The sequence below is a fragment of the Macaca thibetana genome, chromosome 1, assembly GCF_024542745.1.
Source record: "Macaca thibetana thibetana isolate TM-01 chromosome 1, ASM2454274v1, whole genome shotgun sequence".
Taxonomy (NCBI): domain Eukaryota; kingdom Metazoa; phylum Chordata; class Mammalia; order Primates; family Cercopithecidae; genus Macaca; species Macaca thibetana.
The window spans coordinates 118,278,973-118,291,789 of record NC_065578.1 but is presented as its reverse complement, the minus strand read 5'-3'; the positions used below and the strand labels follow the sequence as shown (position 1 = coordinate 118,291,789).

The 12,817-nt window shown below is 39.6% G+C and overlaps 1 protein-coding gene across 10 annotated transcripts in view; it reads left to right on the top strand.

The window, feature by feature from the left end:
• The window catches only part of WARS2 (tryptophanyl tRNA synthetase 2, mitochondrial), a 290,547-nt gene extending 278,300 nt beyond the window's left edge, over positions 1–12,247 (top strand). For 7 of the 10 annotated variants that reach the window (XM_050748784.1, XM_050748810.1, XM_050748775.1 and 4 more), the window contains 3 exons: positions 5,336–5,454; positions 6,189–6,622; positions 8,270–12,247. In XM_050748784.1, coding sequence (XP_050604741.1) covers positions 5,336–5,454; positions 6,189–6,622; positions 8,270–8,290 — 574 coding nt within the window. In that variant the 3' untranslated portion in view covers positions 8,291–12,247. Of the gene's footprint in view, positions 1–5,335; positions 5,455–6,188; positions 6,875–8,269 lie in introns of those variants that run through there. The other 3 variants (XM_050748815.1, XM_050748767.1, XM_050748758.1) reach the window with 2 other exon arrangements.
• The last annotated feature ends 570 nt before the right edge of the window (positions 12,248–12,817 follow it).

Below are 12,817 nucleotides of genomic sequence, written 5' to 3'. Positions count from 1 at the left end.
ATGTGTTGAGCATTATTTGCCAGTCATCTACTAACTGCTACACACTCATTATCTGTTCGGTTCTCACAATAGGGCTATAAAATAAGTGGATGGTATTATCCCCACTTTACAGATGAGGAAATGAAGTTTCAGAGAGATTCCACTAAGTTCATTCAGATAGAGATGAAAGTGAGTATCTGGGCAAATCAGATTATCTTTCTCAAGAATTTGAAAAATTTGGGAAGAGGATAAGAAGACTGGAAACTGGCTGGGCACAGTGGCTCATGCCTGTAATCCCAGCACTTTGGGAGGCCCTGCCAGGCAGATCACCTGAGCTCAGGAGTTCCAGAGCAGCCTGGCCAAAATGGTGAAACCTTGTCTCTATTTAAAATACAAAATATTAGCTGGGCATGGTGGTGTGTGCCTGTAGTCCCAGCTACTTGGGAGGCTGAGGCACAAGAATTGCTTGAACCCAGGAGGAGGAGGCCGCAGTGAGCCGAGAGCACACCACTGCACTCTAGCCTGGGTGATGGAGCGAGACTCTATCGCAAAAAAAAAAAAAAAAAAAAAAAAAAAGACTGCAAATGAAAGCAAAAATGATATAGAAAAATGAGACAACAGAGTCTTCAAGAAACTGCAGGCAGAAACCAAACCAAACCAAAACCCAGAAAGTATAGAGAGCAAAATGATTGCTCGGATACTTCAGGCTGGTAGAGTCAGAGAAGAGGTGTCATCATAATGTCTAAGAATCAGGCTACTGCCATTGAGGACCACTGAAAATAAGCTTTTTTTTTTTTTTTTTTTTTTTTTTTTTTTTTTTGAGACGGAGTCTTGCTCTGTCACCCAGGCTGGAGTGCAGTGGCTGGATCTCAGCTCACTGCAAGCTCTGCCTCCCGGGTTCACGCCATTCTCCTGCCTCAGCCTCCCGAGTAGCTGGGACTACAGGCGCCTGCCACCTCGCCCGGCTAAGTTTTTGTATTTTTAGTAGAGACGGGGTTTCACTGTGTTACCCAGGATGGTCTCGATCTCCTGACCTCGTGATCCACCCGTCTCGGCCTCCCAAAGTGCTGGGATTACAGGCTTGAGCCACCGCGCCCGGCCTGAAAATAAGCTTTTTGAGAGCTTATTATTAGTAGTATTTCTCTTTTTTTGAGACTGTCATAGAACAGCATTTGAGAGCTTTTTCTAAGAATGCTAGAGTTCCTATAGCTGCTTTGGAGACTTCCGGTTCTTGAAGTGCTTCATTCTTTGTGAGGCCAGAGTCGAGCCTGGATTTTTCTGAGATTCAGGAACCTGCTGCTCATTTCTGCAGTCTGCTCATAGGCGCGTACTCACCCACTCTACCTAAGCAACGGTTTTTATCCTTCTCTTTCCACTTCACTTCTATTAGGCAAAGGCCTATACCAAACCAGAACCCTCCTGAAGGGCAGTCTGAGAAATGTAGTTTGCAGGCTGCCAGCCCCTGAAAATCAAGAGGTAGTGTGGAAGGGAGAGAATGGTGCTGAGGTGTCAGCAGATAATCCAGTGTGCTCTCCAAAGAGCAACAGGAAGCTATTTGTACATTTCAAGGATACAGCGAATTTGATATGACTCATTCTTTTAAAAGAGAATTAAAATATAGAGAATGAATTTTAGGAAGACAAGAATATCTGGGGCAATCTGTTTAGAGGCTATTTCATAGTCTAATGTGGGCCATGATGGTGACAGTGAAGAGGAAGAAAAGTAGACAAATATAAGAAACATTTAGGCGGTAAAATGGATAGGACTGGATGTGTATGAGAGGGAGGTGTCAGGGATGACCCAATGTTTCTGACTTACCCAACTGGATTGATAGCATTGCCATTCACTGAGGTAGGGGATGCTGAAGGAGGACTCGCCAGAAGAGTTCAGAGCTTCCTTGGGTATTATCTCTCCTCCTGGAGGTCTTAAATCTTTAGAAAGTAAACCTTTCATTATATATTTCACAGTGCCCAGCACCAGGTCTTTCACATCATGGGTCTTCAGTAAGTAATTGCTGAATTAGAGAGTCATTATTGCATATCCAACAAGCAACTAGTGATGAGAAATGAATCCTTTATGACAAGAAAACACCACCGAACTCCTGTTGCAGCTGGGCTGGTCAAAGGCAGCAGCACTGAAAAGTTACCAACACAGCCAAAAAAAGTAGAAAAAGAAAGAATAAGACAACAAATCTCTGTGAGCAGATATATGTAGGTAATGATTATTCATCTGGACACTAATTCTGCCAGAAGGGTGGGGTGATCTTAAGTAATCATAGATGCAAAAAGGAGCTAAGCAAAAGAAAAATGGTTTAGTCACCGAAGGAGATCAGAGGCCTTATTATGTGACAGAAGTTATAACAATCAAAATTATGAAAGACTTTTGTTTTATGTTGTGTCTAAGAAAGCACAGTCAGTAACTAAAAAAAAAAAGGAAAATAGAAAAAAGAGAAGACACATTAATATGGATATCATTATGCAGGATATAAATTTTTAAAGAACAGCACTAAATTATTTGAAGTGAAAGGAAGACTGAGGGGAAAGGCTGGAAATATGAAGAGAATAAGGCACTTAAGTGAGTAGAATCAAAGACAAGATGAATTAATGTAAAGTGTAAACTCACTGGATGAGAAGTAAAGGCCAAAATAAATTATAGGAGGTGAAAGCAGCAGCAGGAGCACAGGGAGGGAAGGCGAGAAACAAACACACTAAAATCAGATGAAAAAGCCAAGTGGAGCAATAGGGGCAGGTGAAAAAGATTAAAATTTTTTAAATCCTTTTTTTAAAAAAAAGCCAACCCCCCCCCACCCCCCCCACAGAATTGTTAGAAAAGAGGCAAGGAACCGACATCAGGCAAAGATGCATGCAGAGTCATTATGAAAACTAAATGTGTTTTCTGTTTAGTTTCGTTGCTTTGTGAATCTGGAACCATTTTGACATGTGGAAATATTCATTTTGATGTGCTTTAAGTGTATTGATTATGGTAATTGTTTTTTCTGTGTTAGTTGCAGTCCATTGCGATTTCCTATGGGCTACTGTTATTGCTTTTTAACCTGCTCTGTTGGCTACTTTAGCTTGGGGGTGTCCAGGTGACCTCTGCATGTCAGCCTAACTACAATTACAAGACAGGTGTAGCAAAGTCCACTCAAAGAAGAGAAAGTTACAAAGGTGGGGTGTCTGCATGTACATCCCAGAAAGGAGTATCATGTAGGACTATGAGTGCTTACGAAAACATAAAAAGGAATATTTTTGTTTTTGTCACTCACTGATCCAGTGGCTTTCTACTCCAGGCTGTGTGGAAGACAGCAGTGGTTATGGCCCTAACAGTTATTCTGTAGAATTTCCCACATTCACTTATTTTTTTTTTTTTAACTTTTTATTTATTTATTTATTTTTTGAGATGGCGTTTCACGCTTGTTGCCCAGGCTGGAGTGCAATGGTGCAATCTCGGCTCATTGCAACCTCCGCCTCCCGGATTCAAGCGATTCTCCTGCCTCAGCTTCCCAAGTAGCTGGGATTACAGGCATGCACCACTACCCCCAGCTAATTACGTATTTTTAATAGAGACAGGGTTTCACTGTTGGTCAGGCTGGTCTCGAACTCCCGACCTCAGGTGACTCTCCCACCTTGGCCTCCCAAAGTGCTGGGATTACAAGCACGGGCCACTGTACCTGGTCAACATTCACTTATTGGCCTTAGAAGAAGAGAAACACCTTCTGGGTCTGCTGTCATGGTCCTTACATTTTGCCTTTCCATTGATTGTTCTGTTCTTGTTTTCCTTAAATTAAAAGAGCTCTCAGAATTCCTGTAACATGCGATTTATATTTTGGGATTACCTGATCAGATATGTGAACTGTCAGTTTCAAGTAAGGTTTCTATGCATATCAGGATCACTGCCCAGGTCTGTGACTATCTCTGGGATTATGCGTTCTTATTTGTGGTATGTCAGCTCTGAAAAAGGAAAATGATCCGGTGTGAAAAAGTCAGTGTACCCCTCATCAGGGTTCTTTATAGTATCTTTATTTTACCATTTTGTCCTTCATCATGTCAGATATTAATGAATGTATATATAGAGAGCGAGAAATATCAATAGCAACCATTTATAGAGCTAATTACTATCAAGTAGTATACTTGTAATCCATGAAAGAGCCGTATGAGGTAAGCTCCATCATGACCCTCACTTTACAGAGGAAACGAAGGCTTAGAAAGGGTAAGAAACTTGCCTATGATGTCTCGCTACTTTTTTCACAGGAGCAATATTGTTTCTTTGATTAAAAAAACCTCAGAGCACTGTATTACTTGTATTATCAAGTATAAACTCCCAGCCAAGCATTACATATATAAAATCGCCTGTTTTTTATCCCTCCATAAGGCTTCAGTATAAAATTTTCCTCATCAAGACTTCTCTATAATGGTTCATTCTTCCCTTATTTGATGTAATAAAGTTTGCAGTGTCATGATCTGACACTGCCAACTTTACATATGGGATTAAAGTCATGATAAAGTCATTCCCTATATTCTGATATTTTTGGTTTCACATCTTCATTTCTTAATAAAATGAAATATTACAGATAAAATTCAAGTCTCCTTTGTTCTTCAGATCTATTTCCTTCCCACCTTCTCTAGAAGCAGCTACAATTATAAATTTGGGGAGGAGCTTCCAGTATGTTTTTATGCTTATTACTACAGATATATTTCCATATGCACTTATAAAATTTACATAAATGTCAATGTACTTCATGTTTTCTCCAACTTGCTCTTTGATAGCCATCTACACTGTACTTGTAGATTTTAAGTTCTCTGCAACATATTAATTGTCCTGTGATTGCAATGTACTTGCAAATGAAGCTTACTGCAAAAGAATATTGAATTACTCCCTATGTGACAGGGAGGAAAAACTCTTGCCTGAAGAACTTTCTGCCGCCTTTGATTTGAAGAGTGGGGTGGGGTGTCTTTCAAGTGTGAGCTACAGTTCTGAGGTAAAAAGCATCTGGTCAGGCCTGGGATAATATGTGCTGACTGGGTGAGGGAATGAGGAGTAGTTTTAAAACACAATCGTGCCTAGAGCATATGCTATTTAAAATCCCATTCCTCCCTCCCAGCAAGATCCTGTTATTCTGGTGTTGATGGCTGTATTCCTCTGCTATGGAAAAAACACAACTAGAGTAGAGAAACATCTCTTTGGCTTTTGTCTGATCCATAGATAAAGACTTAGGTCTAAACATTCCCTCTATAGTTGGTGAACATTTGTTGAACACCAACAGCGAAATATTCACAGGAAATGCAGCTGCTTGCAATATCATTTCTGTCTCTAAGAAAGAGCCTTGCTGTGTTTTTCTGTCTGTCTTTTATTAAAGGTCCACACACGTTCCTGTTGGGGAGGATCAAGTCCAGCACATGGAACTAGTTCAGGACCTAGCAGAAGGTTTCAACAAGAAGTATGGGGAGTTCTTTCCAGTGCCCAAGTCCGTTCTAAGTAAGTAACAAACTTATAATTGTTACATCAGGGTATATTCTAAAGAGAGGATTGGACAATAGACAGGCTTGGACCTTTCTTGGGACTAACCTCAGCTTTCTTGTAGACAGGATTCAGGATCTGTAACTAGAGTCCTCATTGTTTTCTCTAGTGTAGGACTAGTAGGTAGACCACATTGGATTACTGAAAAAGATGTTGAGTTATTGGAAAGGGTAACTAAAATTATTTTAAAAGTATGGAAGAGACAAAAAATTTAAAATAATATTTAAAAAGTAGTACATAATTTACAAAGTATAAACGGATGCTTCTTGACTTATAATTGGGTTACATCCTGATAAATCCATTGTAAGTTGAAAACCCTGTTAATCAAAAATGCATTTAACCCACCTAACCTACTGAACATCACAGCTCAGCCTAGCCACCTTCAGCGTGCTCAAAACACTTACATTAGTCTATAATTGGGCAGAATCATCTAACACAAAGCCTATTTTACAACAAAGTATTGAATATCTCATGTAATTTATTGAATACTATACTGAAAGTGAAAAACAAAATGGTTTTGTGGGTATTTCAAGTACAGTTTCTACTGAATGGATATCACTTTTATACCACTGTAAATTTGAAAAATCATAATTCAAACCATTGCAAGTTCGGAACTGTCAGTATATACATCTTGGTGATTTGTTTGTTTTGTTTTTGTTTTGGGTATGTGTGTGTTGGTGTTTTTAACCTAGCATCCATGAAGAAGGTAAAATCCCTCCGTGATCCTTCTGCCAAAATGTCGAAATCAGACCCTGACAAACTGGCCACCGTCCGAATAACAGACAGCCCAGAGGAGATAGTGCAGAAATTCCGCAAGGCTGTGACGGACTTCACCTCGGAGGTCACCTATGACCCGGCTGGCCGCGCTGGCGTGTCCAACATGGTGGCAGTGCACGCCGCGGTGACGGGGCTCTCGGTGGAGGAAGTGGTGCGCCGCAGCGCAGGCATGGACACTGCTCACTACAAGCTGGCCGTGGCAGATGCTGTGATTGAGAAGTTTGCCCCAATTAAGCGTGAAATTGAAAAACTGAAGCTGGACAAGGACCATTTAGAGAAAGTTTTACAAATTGGATCAGCAAAAGCCAAAGAATTAGCATACCCTGTGTGCCAGGAGGTGAAGAAATTGGTAGGTTTTCTATAGGAAGTTTCAACGAATCACAGTAAGGCTTTTGTGCCTTGCACTCCATGCATTCTGATAACGGCAGCTTTCCTCACAAGAAAAAGTTATAGTTTTGGGACATTTAATTTGGTATAGCTGATTATTGGCTTTATTTGATGAATATTGCTTTGTAGCTTTGAAATACGACAGTGTTCCAAACCCCATCAACAAAATGCTGTGAACAACAAAAAAAATAAATAAATAAATAAAGAAGGCATAGCTGTCTGAATCCCCAATTATTGAGGCACACTCCTTGGCCTACACAAATGTGATTGAGGTAAGGAGTAATTTGGGAAATGGAGTGTCATTTGTGCTTCTTTCTGGAGTACTTAGTGTAACAGATGCACACTTTATCTACTTCAACCCTTTTATAAAGCAATATATAGAGTTCTTAGATGTTTAATTCTTGAGATGCCATTTGATCAGATACTAATTTGTATTCAGATCTCATAAAAACAAGTCCATTCTTATAGTTTGTCACTGAGATGGTGCCTGATTTAATATATTTAAGTTGATTAACTTGTTTTCCAAGAGATGACACCAACTGTTCCAGCAATAATTTGTTTTTTAATTCAGAGATATGGGATATGATCTTCTAAGGAGGTTGCATTATTTTGACTTGATTTATTTACTGTACAAGAGCCCAAGTCCCTGAATTATATTCTTAATAAGTACTTTCTTGCATTCATTTCAGTTTAGTCTCACCAACCCCCTATGAATTAGGAGAATTAGTGTCATTTTACACATGAGGAAAGTGAGGCTGAGAGAATCCAATTAGCTTGTACGATATCACTCCATAAGAGAAGCAAATCTGAGAGTAAAACTCTTACCCCTTTTCTTAAGAATAGTGCTTGTTTCATCAGTACCAAAAAATAAAAATGCTGAAAGGTAGCATTTTTTAGACTCTCAACATTCTGATTTTGAAGGTGGGTATTGGAACGACTGATGACGTTTATATCATCAATTCAGCCAATAGATGCGAACTTAAAATCTGGATTCAGACAACCGTGGTCACATTTCCCCATCACAATCCCCAAGGCAGGTCCCAAGTTCTCTCCTCTATGCTTTTTGCAGAAACACTTTGAAATAGGTTCTGCCAGTCTACAACAGCAGTGAAGACTGATAAATCAGATATTCCCAATGACTGACAGCTTCTCATCTTGCCTCTACCTCAGTTAAGTAATGTCACCCTAAAACCTAGCTTTTCTGCACTTCTATTTCTGACACTTGAAAATGAAAATGATAATCCTGACTTATACAACAAGACCTGTTAGGAATATCGATTTTGTAATAGAAATTGCTTATAAGTTTTTTGTCAGTAAGGACCATGATCACCATTTGTACATACCTAACTAGGTTGTTGAGCAAAGCATTTTTGCTCATGTTTCTTAAGGAAGTAGAGTGGTCCTCGTGTCAGAACACATGTAAATCCACAAAACACCACATCTCAGAATCCGAATTAAAAGATCCTTTTTAGGATTCTTGGAACTAGCCTGGATCATGGGAAAAGGAAACATTTTGCCTTTTGTATCTTATATGGGAATGGGATGTCTATAAATCCTAGAACCTCTTTGAGCATATTTCTTACTAGCCTCTTTTTTTTCCCCTTTAAAGGAAACTTTGAAAGGATTATGAATACTGGAAAATGACAAAATTAAAGGTAGATCTATTTGCCTTTTGTATCTTATATTGGAATGGGATGTCTATAAATCCTAGAACCTCTTTGAGCTATTTCTTACAGGCCTCTTTTTTTCCCCTTTAAAGGAAACTTTGAAAGGATTATGAATACTGGAAAATGACAAAACTAAAGGTAGATCTATCAAGCCAATTATCTGTTTATCTGTTTGTGTGGTTTTTTACCCCCTTGCAATACCTTTCCTCCAAAAAACTAAGGCACTATGGAAAGAATCTCAGAGGAGAAAAACAAATAACTTGTGATAACTTCCAGGGACCAAAGTCTATGCATTGGTGAGGGTGGACTTGTTTGCAACCTGTTGTTTTTTTTTTTAAGTGACCGAACTGTTCAGGTCCAAACTTGGCCCATAATTATTAAGAGAATCTTGCCTGGTTAATCAGTATTAATCAGGATTCTTCAGAGAAACAGAACCAATAGGATATATATCTGTATATTAGAGGATTTATTATGGGGATTAGCTCACCCAATTATGAACGCTGAGAAGTTCCATGATAGGCTATGTGCAAGCTGGACCCATGAGAGATGATGGTGTGATGCAGTCCAAGTCCTCAGGCTGGAGAACCAGGGGAACCAATGACATAACTGTCAGTCCAAGGCTGAAGGCTTGAGAACCTGGGGGCCACTGTAAGTCCCAGAGTCTGAAGGCCTGAGAACCAGGAGCTCTGATGTCCTAGGGCAGGAGAAGGTGAAGTCCCAGCTCTAGAAGACAGCAAATTAGCCCTTCCTCTGTCTTTTTGTTCTAGTCAGTCCCTCAGCTGATTGGATGTCAGCCCACATTGATGAGGGTGTATCTCCTTTATTGAGTCTACTGATTGAAAGGCCAATCTCTTCCAGAAACACCCTCACACACACACCCAGAGTAATGCTTTACCAGCTATCTGGATATCCCTTAACTCAGTCAAGTTGACATAAAATTATCCATCACGGCCGAGTGCAGTGCCTTACATCTGTAATCCCAGCACTTTGGGAGGCTGAGGCGGGCGGATCATTAGGTCAGGAGATTGAGACCATCCTGGCTAACACGGGGAAAACCTCGTCTCTACTAAAAATACAAAAAAAAAAAAAATAATTAGCCGAGCGTGGTGGGGGGTGCCGAGATCGCGCCACTGCACTCCAGCCTGGGCGACAGAGCGAGACTCCGTCTCAAAAAAAAAAAAAAAAAAAAAAATTATCCATCACACCTAGTGATATCAGGAAGTTGATTAAAGAGCCAAGCATAGAATCTAGATCTATTTTCACATCCCTTCCACCTATCGTTTACAGGACCTTCACAATCTTTCTAATGGACATGAAAAATTGGAGAGAAACTTAATTTTTATTTTTTCCTGTATGTTTTGTAGAAAGTTGAAATGGTAAAAAAATATTTCAGATGGTAATAATCATGGTCATGTAACTTGGTGCTCTGAAACCCTGCTTCAAACCCACTTTGACACAACACAGTGGGGGTGTCTTGCCCTTTGTAGGTGACTCATAAACATTTATCAAAAGTACATGTCAGAAAATGGGCTAGAGATTTCTAATAAAGCTGAATTTTTTTTTTTTTTGCAAAAGCCCTCCTGATGTACACCATCAAGATGCTTCTTATAACACTATTGAGTTCTCATTGTTTATCAGGCACCACACTAAATGGCGTATAACAGTGTTTTTCCAAGTGTGGTCCCCAGACTGGCAACATGAGCATCACCTGGGAACTCATTAGGAATGCAGATTATCTGACTCTACCTCAGACCTATTGAATAAAAAACCTGGAGGATGAACCCAGCAATTGGTGTCTTCGCCTTCCAGGTGATACTGATGCATGCTGAACTTTGAGAACCATCGCTTTATTTGCATTCTCTAATTTAATCTATAAGCCAATAAAGTAGATACTGTTATCAACCTCAGATTGTGAAAGTTGAAACTGAGGAGGCATGGGAGGCTGAGTTACTTGCTTAAAGTAGTTCAGCTTCTAAAGGGAAGATTGTGGTTTCAAATCCAGGTCACCTAATCCAGAGCCACACTAGGCCAACAGTGACCTGTATAGGTCTTTTGGTATGTATGGGGGCAACAGTGTCCAATATAGTATGTGTCCATTTAAACTGAAATAATTAAATTTTAAAAACTGCTTCCTTAGCAGCACTTTCAAGTGCCCCATGGCTTCATGTGGTTTATGCTTACCATAGTGAATAAATACAGATGGAGAACACTTCTGTCATAGAACCATCTATGGATACTGCTTCTTCAGTATTCCGTTTACTGGTTTTGCTTAATAATAGGTCAAATATTTAAAGTTCAGGACTCTTCCTAGAGAGTTATTCAACTGGGCAATTCACGAAGATAGTAAAAGCATTACTTGAGAATGACAATATAGTTTGCCAAAGAATATTAAATAATAAGAGCTATTCCAATATGTATTATATACTTGCCATATGCTGAGCACTTTATAAGTGTATTTATGTTCAATATCTTATTTCATGTTTATGTCAGCTCTATAAGATAGGAACTATTGATACCAGTTTTTAAAGTAACAGTCAGCAACTTGCCAAAAGTAACATATTTATTATGAGTCTCTAGCTTCTCCTAATTAAGAATGAAGAAATATCCCTTAACTATTATGCCCAAGGGAGTAGTCTGCCGCTTTTCATTGAGTCTAGAATCTTCTCCAAGTACTTGTGATACTCTCTTGTGTGTCCCATGATATTTTTACCCTCACTTCTCCCTCCTTGCCTCCTTTCCCCCTCCCCTCTCCTTACTTTAATGCTGTTATAATTATTCCCCGAAAAGTTCTTCATTTGTACACAGAGCAGTCTTTAGTTTGCTTTCAAATGCAGCCTTTGATTTCTTTCAGTTCACCCTGTCAAGTGCTATGTGCCCCTGTTACAAGTTAAAGGAAATAATTGTGCATGTGAAATTCTTGGTCTCTTTCTCTTTAACACAAGGACTCTGTCTGTGTTCTCATTGACTGTGTGTCCTCCCTATGTGATCAACATTCTCTTTTCAGTCTGTCAACTGGGTGCATCTTTTGAAATGTTTTGGCTGGGAAGAGTCAATCCCTCCCTGAGACTGAGCTGAAAACAAATTGCCTATCACTAGCACTTAACACTTTCAAACCACCCCCTTTAAGAAGAACAACCTGGAGGCTTTACTGTTAGTCATTTTAAGTCCTCATATGTTAACTCTCAAGAATTCTGTTATATTCTGTTATATTGGCCAGGCAGGGATTCTCTTCTTTCTCTAGGAAGGAAACTGGGTTTCAGAGCTATAGTGACTTTATCCTTAGATAGGTAATTCAACATTATGACAAATTTTTGGGTGGGCACTGAGGAAATGCAATATGATTACAGTTTAGAGGAAGACACACAGAGATACCAGCTAGCAACTGCTGGGTGTGCCTGGGAATGAGTAATTCACAAGAATGTTCAAGGAAGGAATATGATTGATATAGGACAGGAGACAGGGCTTTTCAATAAAAAAGTAGGGCACAGAAACATGAGCGCATTTAGGGAAAAGCAAATTCATACAATATGTGGACAAAATTAGATGGAAATATTAAGTTGAGTCATATGAAATTATAATATTTGATTATTATTTTTTACCCAAAACACTGGCAGTTCCATGTGGATTCACCTAATATACTCAGTGAACAAGCATTTGTGGAGTGCCTGTTTTGCAGGTACAGTCCAAGCACCAAGAATTAGAAATGACACACAGTCTTTACCCTCAGGCTCCTTGTCTATGTGGAGATGGACATGGAAAGCCAGTGAGAGGTCGAATAGGAATTATAACCAAAGTCTTCTGAGTCTTGTCCCTCTCCTGTGCATTAGCTGTGGCATTTACTCTTAATTATTGGGAATGTGGCCTCTAGATGTCACAATCACTTAGTAGTCCTTGAATAAATAAAATATTTAATATTTGATATAACCATGTTGGCTCTATGGAATGCAAACTCATTTTATAATACGCCCTCCTCACTTCTACCCACCTATGCACATAGTAAAGCAGGCCTATAGTCATCCTTTTCTTCTAAGTGTTTCTAAAAATCAAATGATGTGACTTTATATGACTAAGATAAAATGGTCTGATTTTACAGATTTCCCTTTTTGTGAGTAATATAAAAATACAGGCTCTTCCTGGGAAGACAGCCATGTCTCATTTCCTATCTGTAAATGCAGTGCTGAAGAAGTGCTACGTGCTTGGCCTTTACCACCAGATCTCCCCACACCAGCCTGTTCTGTAGGGAAACCCATTGAGAACAATAGTAAATAGGTTGTTCAGCGAGTTCCCTGAATTTGCAGTAGCCTCCCCCAAAAAGAGGCTTCTGTAACGATATTTTTGGTTTTAATGAGCGACTGTGTGGCTTATTCAGACATGACTGTGGGAACCAGCCCTGGGGAGAGAAGCGTTCCCGCCATGAACCAGACGGCTAGTGAGCAGGAAAGGTGTTGTTCCTCAGCAATATTCCAGAAGAAAGTTCCTGAACTGAAGGA